This window comes from Astyanax mexicanus, chromosome 7, assembly GCF_023375975.1.
Source record: "Astyanax mexicanus isolate ESR-SI-001 chromosome 7, AstMex3_surface, whole genome shotgun sequence".
Classification (NCBI taxonomy): Eukaryota; Metazoa; Chordata; class Actinopteri; order Characiformes; family Acestrorhamphidae; genus Astyanax; species Astyanax mexicanus.
Window position 1 is genome coordinate 37,538,996 of NC_064414.1, and position 17,806 is coordinate 37,556,801.

General features: G+C 35.2%; 1 protein-coding gene across 1 annotated transcript; it reads left to right on the forward strand.

Annotated features, from left to right (window-relative positions):
• The first annotated feature begins 512 nt into the window (after positions 1-512).
• sgpl1 (sphingosine-1-phosphate lyase 1) lies at positions 513-17,169 on the forward strand. The gene is made up of 14 exons (XM_007252241.4): positions 513-680; positions 7,290-7,455; positions 7,892-7,959; positions 8,600-8,747; positions 9,013-9,092; positions 9,738-9,866; positions 10,078-10,166; positions 10,325-10,433; positions 10,532-10,630; positions 10,772-10,918; positions 11,888-12,126; positions 12,334-12,480; positions 12,751-12,871; positions 14,798-17,169. The coding sequence occupies exons 1-14, from the start codon at positions 669-671 to the stop codon at positions 14,960-14,962; spliced, it is 1,719 nt and encodes a 572-aa protein (XP_007252303.3). The 5' UTR covers positions 513-668; the 3' UTR covers positions 14,963-17,169.
• Positions 17,170-17,806: the final 637 nt, after the last annotated feature.

Sequence of the window (17,806 nt, forward strand, 5' to 3'; positions counted from 1 at the left end):
ATTGTAAAATATATCTACAGTGCTAGAACATTTGTAATTGTTCTATGTGGAGAAAAATACTATATTTATCAATATAACAATTTTGCTCCAAAGCTATTTTAAAAATTGTCCCCCCCAAAAAATCCTTTTAAAAAAGTCACTGGAATGGAATTTTCTTTTAATAATCTTAATTTGTGTTTTTTGATTGAATTAATTTAAGACATTATTAACCGAAAATGCATCAACACATTATATTTTATTATACAACACATTACACAACAGTGTAAAAGTCTGAGTTATAACATCAACAACAGTCTCAGACGAAAAACAACATTGCAGTTCACCCTAGAGAACAGCTGCTCAGAGATCAGAAAATGACATAAGTATAAATAAATAAATGCACCTATAAATAAATAAATATATAAACAAATACATGCAGAAAAGCAGAAACAATCCATTTATTTTGGACTCCCTCTAGTGTCTGAAAAACAAGGAACACATATTTAAGTGGGTGTTCTCCTCTGTAGAGGTTCTCTGAACACTTCCTGATATAAGGTTTAGACTGTGATTGTGTCATGTAAGTCGGTCGTCGGTCTTCAACTCAAACAATAGGTTTCAGCAGTTGTTTTTAGTGCTGGGCTGCAGCGACGTTTCGTCTGTGTTTCCCTGGTGTGCAGTAGACAGAGAGCATGGATTACTGGGTGAGTATGTGTTTAATGTCAATTCAAGAACATGTGTTACAAAAGACCTGGAGCAGCGCATCTAAACAAATGTGTCCTAATAAAGACCGACCAGCAGCAGCAGGTAACTAAAGTTCAGACAGGGCACAGGTCATACTGTAACCCATCCTGTTGTGAGTGTTTAAATTATTTTGCAGTGATGAGAATGATTTCAACTGCATGTATCGTTAGGATTTTTGTCACGAATTTAACAGTGTGATACTCTGTGTGAAATAAAAGGATAAACTCAAGGAATCAGTGGTGTGTCCAATCATAAAATAGTGCAGATGCTGGCAACAGTGTTAACCCTAGCTAACATAATGCAATTAGGTTATGTCATAACAGCCTGTGTTTAAAGCTAAAGCTAATGGCTAATGACATGGAACTGAGTGAAAAGTGACTCAGGTTATTTTTGTATTTTCCTTCCTCACATATATAGACGTATAGAGTAGAAGTAATGGAAGGAAAGTATAAACAGTACAGAGCTATCATTAGTACCTGAGGTAAAATAGCTAGAAACTAACCAGCACTGGAAACTTCTAGGCACTTTTTGACACTTTCTTATAAGACAAGTCAGTAAGAACTACCTAAAAACATGATGTACTTTAAGCATGAAGTGGGTGCAGATTTGTTAAGGTTTTAACACTTCGTTACTGTGTTAAATAAAAGGATAAACTCCAAAAATCCTGAATTAGTGCCGATGCAGGCAACAGTGTTATTATTGGAATATTGGAATATTGGATATTATGTCATTTAAAAATTAAAGCTAAAGTTAATGGCTCATGACATGGAACTGAGAGAAAAGTGAAAAGTGAAAAGTCATTTTTGTATTTCCCTTCCTTACAAATATAGACATATAGAGTAGAAGTAAATAATTTTATAATACTCAGGAATGCACAAACAGTCCAGAGCAATTATTATTACCTGAGGAGAACAAGCTTAATTCTAACCAACACTGGAAACACATAGGCACTTTTTGACAGTTTTTTAAGACAAGTCAATAAATAAATACTTAAAAGAACATGATATACTCTAAGCTTCAAGTAGGTATAGCTTTGTTAGAGGTTTAACACTTTGATACTGTGTGAAATAAATAGATAAACACCAGGAAATCAGTGGTGTGTCCAATCATGAATTAATGCAGATGCTGGCAACAGTGGTAGCATATTAGAATTATATCTTATTAAGGTTTAGAGCTAAAGTTAGTGGCTAATGATATGAAACTAAGTGAAAAGTGACTCAGGTTATTTTTGAATTTCCCTTTCTTACAAATAAGTACTTAAGTAATCATAGACATTTTATGACCAGTCAGGAAAGTACTTAAAAACATATTTAAGAACATGATAAACTCTAAGGTAATAGTGGAAGAAGATTTGTGTATCCGATTTAAGGCAGATATTCTGTGAAAACCCTTGCTGATTGAAACCAAATTCAGCCTAGGTGCCAACTAGGATTTTTACACTTGGACACTTTTGTATCATATGGTAGAACACTATGAGCTAAATCATATTCTAAACTGTTTTCTGTCTTTCTAAGATAAGAGGCTGCAGTTCTCAAGTAAACATGTAATCAAATTTAGTGGAACATTGAGCTTAAAGTAAAATACCGTAACAAATTAAACCAAAAATAGCCCACTTCAAAACCACTGGAGAGCATAAAAACACATTATAGTTTAAGCTAGAAGTGTGTGCAGATATGTGTATCTGAGTTCAGGCAGATATTCTGTGAAAAAAATTGGGTTCAGACAGGGTGCAGAGACCACATTTTACATCATTCATCATCCATGCTGTTAAGTTGAAAAATTGTTGCAGTGATGAGAATGATTTTTATCTGCCAGCTAGGATTTTTACACTTTTCTCACAGGAGAATGAAATTTCTACCATTTATTAGGATATGATTCAGAGTTTACTAGGGACTGTTATACTCTTTTCATAAATTCTGTGTTCAAAATAAAAGGATAAACATCAAACTTTACAGGTGTCCGCATTTATCAAATGGTGCCAATGCTGTAAAAAATGTTAAGATATGGGGAAATGGGGATGTTAATGTTGTTATAGCTAAAATGTGAATTGGAGATTACTTTTTTATTCGACTTTCACGCAAGTGTAGGCCTAAAGAGTAGATCATTTTACTTGAATACTTAAATAATACATACTATACTGTAAGCTAAAGTTGTATAAAGATCTGTGTAACTCATTTCAGGCTGACTTTCTGCTTAATGGAGGCTATTTTGGTTTTGAAACATGTCTTGCATGGGTTCAGGCTGTGGTGACAGTCCTGTCAATAGAACATTGTCTGTATTTATCAAAGTGTGTTTATTAGTCCGTTCCAAGTGAAAGATCCCCTCTGCCTGCCCTCGGTTGTTTCTGCAGGTGTGGTAGGGGGATTTTTAGGTCGGAACAGTTCGTTGTGTGCCTGTCCATCAGGAGACTTCCTGTGTGAGCTACAAACTGTATACTGGAAGTGCTATTATTAACAAAGCAGTGTACAATGAGGGCACTGTGCAGATCTGCTTTGACTGCTGTCCAACAACATCTGATCAGTCTGTTTCAGTGCTTATGTCAGGCCCTTGTGACAAGTTGTGCAATATAGAAGTTGTGACCATCTTGGTCCAGTTTTTCATGCATAGATTATGTTGTCTAATGTGGGACTGATTGAGCTCCTGCTTTTTGGGATTTGGTTGTTTCTGAGCAAATAAAACTTTTATTTAAGTTATTAAATGAAGGAAGTTAACAATGAATAACCTAACCCATGATGCTTATTTGGCATCATGGTAATAAAAATAAATAAATAAATAAATAAATAAATAAATCTGTTACTATAGAAACTGTAGTACACATCAGTTAGAAATATGATCTCCAGACTCTTTAGACTCAACAAAGGCTTCAAGGCCCATCTTTCTTGTTAGAAACAAGGGAAAATGTGACAGATAACAAAACAGCCTGACTGTTCATGTTGAAACACATTGCTACCCTCTTTGCCTTTTGCCCTATATTACTAGATAACCTAATCTCTACACTTTATGACTGATGATGCCTTGCTTTCATAGCTGGTTTGTGAACATTCCCTTTTTAAGGAATCTTCTTCCTTTATGGCATGTTAAAAAAAAGCTCCAATCTAGATTTTTCTAGCCTAAAGGGATTTTAAAAAGAGCTTAAGTAATATTACACGTCTTGCGTTACCTTTAACACATTGGTTTTCCTCAGCTGCACACAGATATGTTTCTTGTTAAGTCACATTAAATGTGTTAATTGGGCACACAGATGTTTTTAGTTCTGTAAAAGTTGCAAGGCTGTGGTGCAGGGAGTTTATTGCACACTTTCTAAAGAGCTGCTTTATTATTTAAGATTTGAGTAGAGTTAGGAATTTAAGGTACTAAAAATAGTGGATTTGAGAAAACACCTGTCAATGTTTACAGTAAAATCAAAATCAGCACTGGCTTTAAAATATCATATGTATTTTAATGTTCCTGAAATAACTTTTAAGATGAGGTAAGGGTTCAGTGAAAGCAGACTTCCAATCTTTTCGTTCTGTAAGTATATAAGTATCTAGTATAATTAAGGGCGTACTTCTGTAAGAAATCACTCTCTCTACATCTGGGATTACTGGTGAACTTGACAAGGATAGGAAGTATGATTATGTTTTATTGTTATCATGCTAAATGGCTTCCCCATATTCTCTCCTATGCATGTTGTGTATATTACAGTGTTTTTTCAGCCGGGTGCCGGGTGCCCCCAGTAACAGAAAGGACTTGATAATTAATTGATTAGTTTGATGAGGTGTTTTGAGAGAAATTAATGTTCCCTGGGTAGAGAGGCACCAAGACCAGGATTGGGAATCACTGGTATATCAGTACTTAAACACCTACCAGCAGCCTGTATTTCCACAACTATACTAATTACTCCTAAGTAAAACTTGTTTTACAAATTTGTTTGATTTTTAGTATGTAGCCATTTTAGCTCGTTTTGAAGTTTTCCAAGTATGATGCCCTAAAGTAAAGTGTTCAGTGTTCACTTTTTATTTTCCAAAATAATGAAAACTACAAGAGCAAGTTTAATTTGTGAGCCATACAATCATGACCAAATTATTTTCTCAGTGACCACCTCAGTTGATAAAAAAAAAAAATTGATCGGTAAGTGATTGAAGTGCAGTCTGCCTCTTCAAATGCTGACTTACCTCCCTTGAGATGCTTTGCTGGTTTTTTTTTGCAGCCACCCTTTTCTTTTCCTTTTTTTGTCCTCAGTTAGTAAAAGTATGCTTAATTTGCTTAAAATAACTTTTTGGTTTTTGTTTTTTGTTTTTTGGTGAGAACATGAAATTTCACAGAGTATGTTAAAAAGTACTTTTAAAACATGCATTACAGTGCAGTCTTGAGTTAGTGTGAACGTATCTGGTCATTTTAGCGAGGATTAGCAGCACCATGGTTGCTCAGGTAACCAGCAAATTCTGTTATAGCAAAAAAAGCTCCTGTTACCTACCAGACATCCTGTTTTCAATGAATATAAGTGGCTTTTTAGGACTGGTATCAGAAGCACATTGATGCCATTTATTATAATAGTTTTCCCCCTTTCTACTTAGGAATACTACAATTGTCAATTCCAATAACAGAAATTTAACAGCTCACCTGTGCATTTTCTGTTTAATAAAGTACCAAACTTAGTTTGGCCACTTCTAATAGTTTACCTCTCTGATTGATCAGCCTTGTATTCTCAGCCTATTGATGGCCTCTTTAACCTGCAGCAACACTTTGAATCTTTGGATTAAATATTTACAGTTCAGATAAACTCCTAACAAAATCTTATTTTGAATCATAGTCCTTTGATCACTTTAATTTTGTAATACAATTACAATTCATTGGACACACTTGAAATTGTTTCAAACTGGTATGTTTGCAGCAATTTAAGGGAAAAGTGTGTCTAAAGACTTGTAAGAAACCATGGTTCAGTTAATCCAGACTGCTTGTGACCTACCAACTTTTGGCCTTTTATATGCTATTTTGCTTCAGAACAAGCAAAATTGGTGTGAAAGCACTCTCAGTTGTACAGTTTCTTTTAAACCAGTGAAAATACAGGTAATATGTCTGTATATCTGTATGTTTTAAGTTTTTGCTTAGGTTTGGGTGCTGCACTCATGTTCACATATTGCCCCTCAGTTATCTTTGGATCCTAACGTGACAATGGACATTCTTTCCAGTCAGGAGTTTCCAGTTGTCCCGTGTGACCCGTTTACCTGCTTTCCAGGTTCTTGGCTCATCTTGTCGAACCAGTCAGAGAGCTTAGTCTAGATTTAAAGCTTCCATTCCTTGTGTGTACAAATGCTGTCGTTAATTGGTTCATTCGTTATTGGTCTGAAAGTGGTAGGAGCAGAGAAATGAGTAACTTTCTTCGAGAGTGAATGGGAGTGGTGTGTGAAAGTGGTTTATACTGGTGTCTCCAGTTGAGTCATATACACGTTCTTTACTTAATTAGAACATTAACAGAGTTTTAGCTACTCACACACTCGCACACAAAGCTGACACTTGAGTAAAGAATGTGTATAATGCTCAAATGTATATATATGCCATGTGCCATGTTTACTACCAGCACCACAAATATACAGGACTTTTTTAAGAACACTGAACTGTTCACTGAACAAATCACTTACTATTTTTTCCCTCACTTACGCCACTGCTATTCTTCTAGTTTGATCAGCGATCTTATCGGGGGAGCCTGTTTACAATGGTTATTCCTGATAGCTGTATGTGCTGACACTTTCTTTTAACAGTTATGAAAGTGGGTAATTTAAAATATTATCTAGTGGACCTTCAGCCTCCTCTGCATGATTCCATTGAGAAACCATCAAAAGCGTAATCTAATAGAGTGTCTGTCTGTGTTGTAAAACCAAGATAAATACATTATTGTATATCTTTGCATGTACATGAATTCTTAAAGATGTTCTTATAAATATGTACAACCTGATTTTATATTTGATTTGACAAACATCAAAAAAATGATTGAAATAAGAAGCTGGATTTTAATTAATAATTTGTTAAATTTGTCTATGTGCAGTTTGGCACGTAGGTGCTATCTGATTGAGTTTGAACTGGAGATTGCTGTTTTTGTCCATCTAGACATTCATTATCTGATAACTGATAACAAGCTTCGAAATGTGTCAAGTAGGACAAAGTTTGTTTCAATAATGCTGTAATTAATGTGGCTTGTAGATCTATAACTATAGAAGATGAGCAGAACATAGTTTTTCTAACGTTTTTGGCAATATTCACCTTTATAGGTATAACATTGTAAGTATATCATTGTAATGTTCATTAAATAATCTTTTTATTTGATTTACTCTATGTTGCTGGGAAACAAGCCTCCCATTAACAAACTACATGAGAAAATATATGTATATATTTTTTCTTGTAATAAAAAGGTAAAGATCAGTAAGTGTTATTTGGCATAATCAAACTTACTCAGCATAATCAGATAGAATGAATTCCATGCAGGGCGTAAAAAGTGAAAACAAGTGATGGTAGAGGAAAATGTTCATGCCAAAAATGTTTTGCAGCAAGCCAAAATACTTAATCATATTTGTGTTTTCATGTTTCTTTAGAGTGCCTTGGAAGTGTATAAGGAGATGCTTCTGCTGTACTGTGAAAAAGCAAGGCAGTATGTCAACTCCCAGTGTGCTGATCTGGAGCCATGGCAGATCATTGCAGCAACACTGCTGCTCACCGTTGGGGCAGTGAGGGCCAAGGCTTTCCTGTTTCAGCAGGAGAGTAAGAAAACACTAATTACTAAATAAGTCACTTTTTAATGCTAGATGTGTTACCTATGAGATCATTAGTCCTTCTAAATAATCATTTCATTTACCAGCTGTCTAGGTTTTAAACAATGCATACATTCTTAATACATACATTTGTAAAATTGAAATGTAACTTTTCTTATTTTATACAGCCTTGGTTAGACAGTATAGAAGTCATACTTTATGAATATAATGTATTTAGTATTTAGTATTGTATTTTAACCAATTTATTCTATTGGCTCTCTGGTCAGTTAACAATCTTTAATTGTGTTTCTAATGAACTGTGGTAAACTTTGAATAATTTTAGGCCAGAAAGCCTTGTTGTAGTTTTTTTGTGTATTTAGGCATAATTGCAAAACAGAAAACGTCACAATTTTAACCACAGTCTTATGTTTTCGTGTGATCTGCAGGTCTGACGTCTCGAATCAAGAAGCAGGCCTTTCGACTCATCAGAAAAATCCCATTCATTGGCTCATCTGTACGTGTTTTGTGGTTTTCTGTTTTCTACTGCTTCCTAAAAAAGTCTTCAGGGTTTTCTAAGCTGCTGGTCTAACACAGTCTGACTCATTAGTCACGATGTTCTAGTAAGAATGAAACTCTTTGACACAGTTAATATCGTGACACTCTAATAATGCCAGGGATTACTTGAGGTCATCAGTTTCAAGGGAGTATCATGAAGAGTATTTGGGTCTTATGGTTTTGAACATGGTTTTCCTATTTTAATTTAAGAATCAGAATGAGTCAGACTTTGCAACTACTAAACAAAATAGAAAAAATAACAGATAACCACACTTAAAAAAAACTCAATTGGTTGCAACAAACAGAAACGTGCAACCACCAAACATGCTGGGATCTCCTTTGTGAAGTCCTAAGATCCTATATACTCAGTGCCTCCACAAAAACAACATTAGAATTGGTTATAATTGATTCAAAGGTGCAATCTTTGCCACATTTAGAAATGTTTATCCATATAGAAGTTCATATCTATTAAATCTATTAAATCTACATTTACTGACTTTTGCTGTTTAAGATTTTCTTTAAGTCCCTGTATTCTAGAAGTGCTTTATTGGTTCAGAGAATATTTTTTTCACTGTCTTTTCCTCTTATCACTTTTATAGATCCAGAAAAAGCTGAACAAAGCACTGGATGACATGTCAGTAAGTGTTTGCACCCTGAAGGAGGGAATGAGCTACACTAAACTCCTTCCAGCACAGGGCCTCACCCAGAAACAAGTCCTGGACAGTATCAGGCAGTACCAGACACTGAGTGAGTCACTTTAAGCTGTTCGATGCTGGGCTACTTGAAAATGATCAATACAGATTTCTATTCAAATATATGCTAAAATACAGTTCATTAGTCAGTACATTGAAATCCAGATGGTTATTTCTGCTATAATTGTATGTAATATGTAATGATTAGGCTAAGAAACAAATTCCTTATAATTACTATTCCATATCATACTCTGATCCACATCATAGCATTGTTAAGTATTCCACAACACTTTAACATGTATCTTATCTCTCTTTCTCAGATGAAGTGCAGTGGACCAAAGGTAAAGTGTCGGGTGCCGTCTACTGGGGGGATGAGAAACTCACAGAACTCCTCGTTAAGGTGCTGCGTACTTTCAGTTCTTTTTTTGTCTGTATATTCATGTATTTAACAGCAAAATTATCATCAGAAATGTGTAGCAAACTACATGACTGGGATTTGAACCAGCTATCCTTCAAATCATAGGGGCAGCGCTTAGAGCCCCCATAGTGTAGCACTTGGAGTCCCCATTTAACCTTATTTACAGAATGTATGAGTGCTCGGTTAGTGCTGGAGATAAAACTACCTCCTTTTAAAAGAGTATTTTCTGCTTCTGCAGCACTGTTCCTACCATTTTAACAATTCAAACTCTTTAAGGAAATGATTTATATCACCTGATATGTTCCTGATTTCTAGAAAGAAAATTAATATAAGTTATGAAATTGTTGTTGGTCTTTTACATTACATCAGGAATTTAACCTTAAAATATTTACATTCATGTGACCACAATATGAAAAAATATAAACATAAATAAGTCTTGACTCTTATTGGTTAAATATGCAGCAAACTTTAATTTCCTATCAAGGATTTGTTATTTTTTATAATAATTTCACTTTCCCAAACAGCAAAATGTGTCATTTAAACAGGGATGCCTAAACATTTAACTGAGACTATGTGTGTACGGTGATTTTATATAGTTGTTTATGTCCATTTCTCACTCTTCTTCAGGTATACGGTGAGTTTGCCTGGAGTAATCCCCTCCACCCAGACATCTTCCCTGGAGTAAGAAAGATGGAAGCAGAGGTGGTGCGGATGGCATGTACGCTCTTCAATGGCGGGCCAGAATCCTGTGGCACAGTCAGTCTGTTTTTTTTTTTTTGTTTTTTTTTTTCTAAATTTTAATCTTAACAGCTGTGATTGATTATTTTAAACCAAAATCTAACAAGTACACGAATTTTAAAATACAATACAGTATTAATAACTTTATTTAAAACATGAGACATAATCGTGACAATTTTTGGCCCCTTCCAAACTTTGACCTTCCTGTGCCTCTTGCCTGTTTGTCTAGGTTACATCTGGTGGAACTGAAAGCATTCTGATGGCCTGTAAAGCTTACAGAGATATGGCTTATGAAAGAGGAATCAATCATCCAGAGATGTGTGTCTTGGTTTAGTCAAAATATTCTGATATGTTGTTGTTTAAATTCTGTGTAGCTTATGAAAAAAATATATTATATTATTTTTTTTACAAAAAATATTTAATATTTTCTTGTATTCTGATGTCTTTGTTGCATACATTTGTTTTTTTTTGTTAAGAATTGCACCAATCAGTGTTCATGCTGCTTTTGACAAAGCGGCGCATTACTTTGGAATGAAGCTCATTCATATACCTTTGGAAAAGAAGACCATGAAAGTTGATGTGAAGGTAACATGTTTTAAGAGTAAAAAGCTACCCTTTTAAACTTTCTCTGTGATAAATGTTAACAAACAGTGATTGGTTACTATCCTCTTATTTCCTTCCAGGCCATGAAGAGAGCCATCTCTAAGAACACAGCCATGCTGGTGTGCTCTGCCCCACAATTCCCTCATGGAATCGTGGACCCTATTGTTGAAGTAGGAAAGGTAAATTAACCTAAAATGTTCTCTAACTGTCCACACCTATTTATTCATTATTTATCTGTAATAGACAATAAAATATCAGCAAAAGTATACACAAATAAAGGTTAAGCTGTTTGTGAAATAAATTGTGAATATTTGTTTCAGTTGGCAGAAAGGTACAACATCCCTTTCCATGTGGATGCCTGCTTGGGCGGGTTCCTTATAGTGTTCATGGAAAAGGCTGGATTCAAACTTGAGCCGTTTGACTTCCGAGTCAAAGGTGTGACAAGCATTTCAGCAGACACACACAAGGTGGGTGTTCAAATTCTACAGTAATATTGCTATTTTTAAGCGATTCCTAGAATATGCCATACTGTAATGTATTGATATTGGTTAAAACATCAGGGAAATTTAATGTCATTGTTAAATAAACTAAATAAAATCAATTCAGAAAGTTCAAATGTATGTAATACCAGTCAAATGGTTTAATACACCTTCTCATTCAAGGTATTTAAATTAATATCAAAGTCATGCAGAATATGAAGGAACACATAAGGAATCATGTAGTAAACGTAAAAGTGTTAAACAAACCAAAATTGTGGTTTTCGAGGCTGGTAACTGTGATTAACTTATCCTGTGTAACAGAGGTAACAGTTGGTCTTCCTTTCCTGGAGCAGTCCTGATGAGAGCCAGTTTCACCATAACATTTTTGATTGTCTTTGCGACTGCATTTGAGAGTATTTACAAAGTTATTGAAATCTTTCGGATTGACTGACCTTCATTTTCACTCTCTTTTTGTCTTATTCCTTTATGGCCTTCAGTCATTTTTCCTTTATTTATTTGAGTGGATCTTGCCATAATAGGGATTAGAACATGCTTAAATAGGGACCTTTATTATATACCAACTCCACATCTTCACTACACAACTGCCTGTTAAATGAAAGTCATTCCAGGTGACTACTTCCTAAAGCTGACTGAGAAAATGCCAAGATGTGCAAAGCCGTCAATCTTCTCATCTGAAAAATCTAAAATCTAAAACATTTGAACACTTTTAACTGGTGCTGTTTAGTTATATGCAGTTGACATGTGAAGTTAGTTTTCCAGCCAGGGATACAGCCTAGTTGAAAACTATATTTTCCTTTCAATGGGAAATCTCAATTCACAATGCTGTGTACTCTAGGCTTATTCCCTGTCTGCAAAACTGCCCCCTAATATTTAAGAATCTTCTCTGTGAATCTGTGCAAAGCTTTTTTTAAACCTTTATCTTTGTTATCTCTGCAGTATGGCTATGCTCCAAAAGGCTCATCAGTGGTGCTCTACAGCGACAAGAAATATCGCCACTATCAGTTCTTTGTGGCACCTGACTGGCAAGGGGGGATTTATGCATCTCCTTCGATGGCTGGTTCTCGCCCTGGGGGCATCATCGCTGCTTGCTGGGCCACCATGATGCACATGGGAGAGAATGGCTACGTAGATGCCACTAGAAAGGTGGTTCAGACTACTCGCACCATTGCAGCAGGGTAGGGCATCTCTCAAATATTTTTTCACATTTATTTTTATGTTAAACATTTCTAGATGTAATAAATGTAATAAACATGATTACCTTATTTAGTGTAGTACAGAGAATACCAAATAAAGATTTTTGTGGTGTGGCTTTGCAAAATTAAAATAACAAATAACCTAAATTTGAGAAGAACATTTCTTAAGCTGGTGTTTTGTCCTCTCAGCCTCCGCAAAATAGAAGGAATATTTGTGTTTGGAAACCCAGAGGTGTCAGTGGTGGCCATTGGCTCAGATGACTTTGATGTCTTCCGTTTATCAAATGCACTCACATCCAAGGGCTGGAACCTCAACACTCTTCAGTTCCCATCTAGGTAAGAGTGCAAAGCTATTGTTTCAGTTATTTATTTCTGGATGTAACTGCTTAAATGTTAATAAATGTTTAATGAGAAAGTCTAATAGATTTTCTTTTACATTGAGACTGCAATACACGAATCATGAATAATTCATTAGTTTAAGTAAAGAGTGCTTATTTGGTTAGAAGGTAGCAGCATTGAAAAGAAGCTAATGACCTATTGTAATAATGTTTTAATCAACAAGGCCAGCGAACACTGTGTCCTTTAGCTCTTTCTGTCTCTTTGCAGCATTCATATTTGCGTAACTATGCGACACACAATGCCTGGTGTGGCTGAGCATTTCATCAATGATGTGAAGGAAGGAGTAGCCGTTATAATGAAGAATCCAAAAGAGAAAACAACAGGGATGGTAAGTTATAAAGTGTTTAAAATTACAATTATTTTATCTTTTATGCAATTTAATGTTTCTATTTTATGATATACAGCTCTGGAAAAAAAAATAGGAGACCATCTCAGTTTCTGAATCAGTTTCTCTGATTTTGCTATTTATAAGTATATGTTTGAGTTACCCTTTATTAAACATTGTTGTTTTATTCTATAAATTATGGACAACATTTCTCCCAAATTCCAAAAACAAACAGTCATCATCAGCATTTATTTGCAGAAAATGAGAAATGGCTGAAATACAAAAAAAGATGCAGAGCTCAGACCTCAAATAATGCAAAGAAAACATTTCATATTTGTAAAGTTTTAAGAGTTCAGAAATCAATATTGGAATAACCCTGGTTTTTAATCACAGTTTTTATGCATCTTGGCATGTTCTCCTCCACCAGTCTTACACGCTGCTTTTGGATAACTTTATGCCACTCCTGGTGCAAAAATCAAGCAGTTCAGCTTGGTTTGATGGCTTGTGATCATCCATCTTTTACTTAATTATATTCCAGAGTTTTCAATTTGGTAAAATCAAAGAAACTCGTCATTTTTAAGTGGTCTCTTATTTTTTTCCAGAGCTGTATTTTTAAGTACAAATAAACATGATTGATAAATAGAAACAGATGTAGGGGCACAGATCCTGAGAAGCACTAGGTCTTTTGTGGTAGTAGATGTTACTCATTCATCTGTAGACATGACTCATAAAGCGAAGGAATCATGTGTGGTGAGTCACATGAATTACAGCTGCTTCATCCACTGAGATCCCAGTAAAATTTCTGTCTGTGCCTGATCCGACAGAAAAGCTTTGAGGTTACTTGCCCTAAAAATTGCAGGACGTTGACTCAATTAAGCCTCAGGGTGTGAGGCTTTACACCTGGAATGATCATACATTTTGTGTCTGGATGGTAGGGCTACAATACAGACAAATGTGATTACACTGTTGAACAACCCATTCAACATATAGATGTAATGCAATAAATGAGTATGAGACTAATAAGGTTTTTGTTTGGCTGCATTTATTTTTCCCAGTATAAGAAGTAGTTTTGTGGCTTACAGTATAGATATATTAGTTGAGCACAGTCTGCAGTGTACAAAGCTCTTTTTGTTGCTGCACATGTGTAATGCTGTTATTTTTCTGTTATAAAAAACACAATGTCACAGCTCTTTTAGTGTTTTATCTTCAAAATTGATAGCACAAAAATGCTAAAACACAATTAACCTTACAGCCCTTGACCGGATTATGTATAACTGGATGTTTTTATTCCAGTCAAGCAGTAGCATGTGTCCTCAGTTTGAAGACTGACCAGCCGATTAAACAAGTGAAATTAGGTGCTGCTGGTTATTTGGAATTAAAATACAGCTGATTTAGAGTAATTATGGGGTTTCTACAACAATAGATAGCTCTTAGATTGGATGGATCTATTATAAAATGTTAACAACTATTTAAACTGCAAAGGAACAAACACTTTAATATTGCTCTCCTTTGCCAGTAATATACATAATATATATATACACACACACAAATAGTAAGGGAGAGAAAAAACATATTAACAGTTTTTGTTTCTTGACCGATCCAGTCACATAAAACTCATTCTGTCTACACTTGTACTTGTTCTTATACTTGTTTCTGACCCCCTCAACTCCAGTTGAGTTGTGTACAGCTGGCTTTCTTTTATAGTCCAGACAAAACAAACTATGAACATTATCCGATTACCAAAACACAGGTTAATGCCAGGTGTAAAAATGCTCTTTTTATTACCTGTCTGTCCTGGATTTTTTTTTTTCTTCGGTTCACATTTTAATTTCATTAATTGAATTATTTTTGTTCCACCAATTTCCACAAGTAGAAAAGGGAGGGCATGCTTTCACGTATTCATTGACCAGAAATTGAATCTGTATTTAGGGAGCAATCTATGGAATGGCACAAACCATCCCTGACCGGTCCTTGGTGACAGAGATATCCTGCGGTTTCCTGGACTGCCTCTACAGCACTGAAGTACCCAAGGTCCAGAAGAACCACCACACCAGCAAGAGGAACCACATGAATGGGAGCTCCAAAACACACTGAGTCTGGATCGGCTGCAAGACTATCTGTCTGCATCTTGCCAGTGGGTCACTCGTCATGTTGTCTCCAGTAATTCACTAACTTTACTGTCGCTCATTTCAGTCGCTCATTTCAGTCACCCATTTACTCATTTCTCACTTAAGCACAAGCCATAGTTCTTGTTTGGGCATTTTTTTTACTGTCCTGAAGATTGAGGATTTACTGTAGGTATCATGGTATCACTGTCAGCGTAGAAAGTTCAGGGACATCTTCCTCTGTAAGTTGGGAAAAAACATGTTATGTCTTTTTGATAATTATGGCATCAGTTTACTACCGGTTCTCCTTTTGTCATTCAGATACATTTCTGGCCGTCCAGATGGAGATAACTGCTCAGAATGAACTCTCAGGTTATCATTAAATTGAGCATTTAATAGAACATTAAACATAATGCTCCGGTGGGTCTGAAGCACATCGTGGTCCAGACTTGCACTTAATGTTTCACCACAGTTAATTGCGTAATACAAGCGAAAATAACATTAGAAGGGAACCAATTCCTGTGAAGTCTCTACAGTGCTGCTAGAAAGTATATGAACCAGAGTTCTTCACAAATATGCCATTAAAAATATAATCAAGTCTACATTTGTGTTTCAACTACACAAAAAGAACCCAGCTAAATGAATTGAGAAAAAATCAGCATTTGCCTAATGATCAATTTACCTTAAATAATATATTGGGTTTTTACGACTTTCTATAACATGAAGTAAATGAAATACAGGTTTTATCAGCATACAGCATCACATTTGGGTTCTCTGGATCTAGTTTAGAGACTTATTTAAAGATCTAATCAAATTTTAGGTCAAATTTAAAGAAAATCTTTCTAAAGAACAAACTTTCTAGCATCACTGTTTGCTATAATACTGATTGTAATCACATTGATTGTGAATGTTTGTGCAACTTCATTAATGTTAAGCATGAAAATGGACCAAGAAACATACCACAATTTATTTTACAAAACATTTCCAATGTGAAACAATCATCTAAGGAAAGTGAAAAGCACAAGTAGTCCTAGCATTGTACCAGTGCTCAGGTAAAACAGCACTAAAACTGTAAATTTAACCCAAATTAGCTGAGAGTTCTAAAGTGATTAGGTGGCTAAAACAATCACTGTTCCTTCCTGTCTACCTCAGGTGTTAGTCCAACTAGTCTACAGTTAAACTTTGAGGGCTTTTTTCCATTTTTCTCCTAGTTTTTAAAGAATGTGTCCTTCCCTTGTGACTGAATTTCAAGACCAGTGAACCCTCATTAACCATGCACACAATGGTAATACTTGGGAAATTCTAGAAGGGAGATTAGACGGTTACCATAACCTTCAAAATCATTTCTCTGTTTATTTTTTTATTTTAATGTTCTTATAGCAGGACAATGCTGGAGCAACAGGTAAACTTGCCTGGCTAATGTTCCTGAGTTGTAATAAGGGAAAGCAGCTCTTGGATGAGCAGGGAGTTAAAGATGAAGACATGATGACATGGTACCATCGAATCATGACCGCAGACCTCATCAGCTATTTAATTTCTTATGCATTCATAATATTGTCTGTGACCACTGTGTGTGTTTTTATATTATACATTACTAATATAGCGTGTGTCTCATATTTCAATTATGTAATTATTATTTCTAATTTTACTTGCTTTTATTTTTTGTATGTTATTACAGGGCTATAACTGTGTGGGAATGAAAATGTGTTGGAAACCTAGGAGCCAGCGTTTTTAACATGATACCACTTGATGTAGCATCATATTATTTAACGAATGCCTTAGGTTAAGTTATTAATGTGGAGAATACCACTTCTTATAATAACAAGAATGTTTATGGATTTTATTTTCGTATCGGAGATTTTGTATTTAAAGCAATTGTCCCTTTGCCTCCAGAGAAGCATTATAATACATGTCCGACAATACTGTATCTAACTACCTAAAAGTAAAGCACCTTAATTTCTGAAGTCTCTGGAGAACCCGTGGCCTTCATGGTTACGGTTTGCTCAAGCTCGCTCATGGCCCACAGCGTTCACCTTCATGCCTTCTGGCAGGCTCTCGGGCTAGTGCAGTGACTATATATCAATATATCAGCCTCAGGGAGAGGGCCTTTACCACGTCATGCAATCCATATCCAACACCACCCTGTATTCAATTGTTCCTGTAAAAATTAATAAAGTCTTTTATTGGAAAAAAAAATGTAGATACTCTTTTGTTCTTGCAGTTGATTCTGTTTAGAATGAAAACTTCACTGCTTTTAGAGTAAACTTATTTATCTTTTTAAGTATTGTCATTTTAAACTGCTTTCAGTAATGGTGAAGAGAATATTTTAACTACGAAAGCTCTTTTAACACGTTAAACACTTGTAGATGCTTAGAATACTCTCATACACCTTTCTTATGTTTTAATGTCAGGGACACTGGAAATAAAAGCATTTTCACACCTTAAAGTCCAAACCAAGGTTTATTGTACAGATTTGGTCCCATTAGTTTTGATTATATACTGCAGTTTGGTGTGTGGGGTAAAGAATTTCCCCTACACGTGCATTTGTGTGACACACAGCTAGGCCTGTCACGATAAGAATGTTTATGGACAATATTGCCCCAGAATGTCTTGCGATAAATTATCTTATTGCCAATGTAATATCATTTAAATGCCACTGACATAATGATGTTAATAAAACAGCATAACATAGCTATTAAACCATTTTAAAGACACAATTTTAATTAACTATATGTTAAGAAACATACTTTTTTAATATATACTTCAACTACTGCAGTGTGCACTATGTGTATGTATTCACAATTATTGAAGCTCTGATTAGTTATTTAAGCAA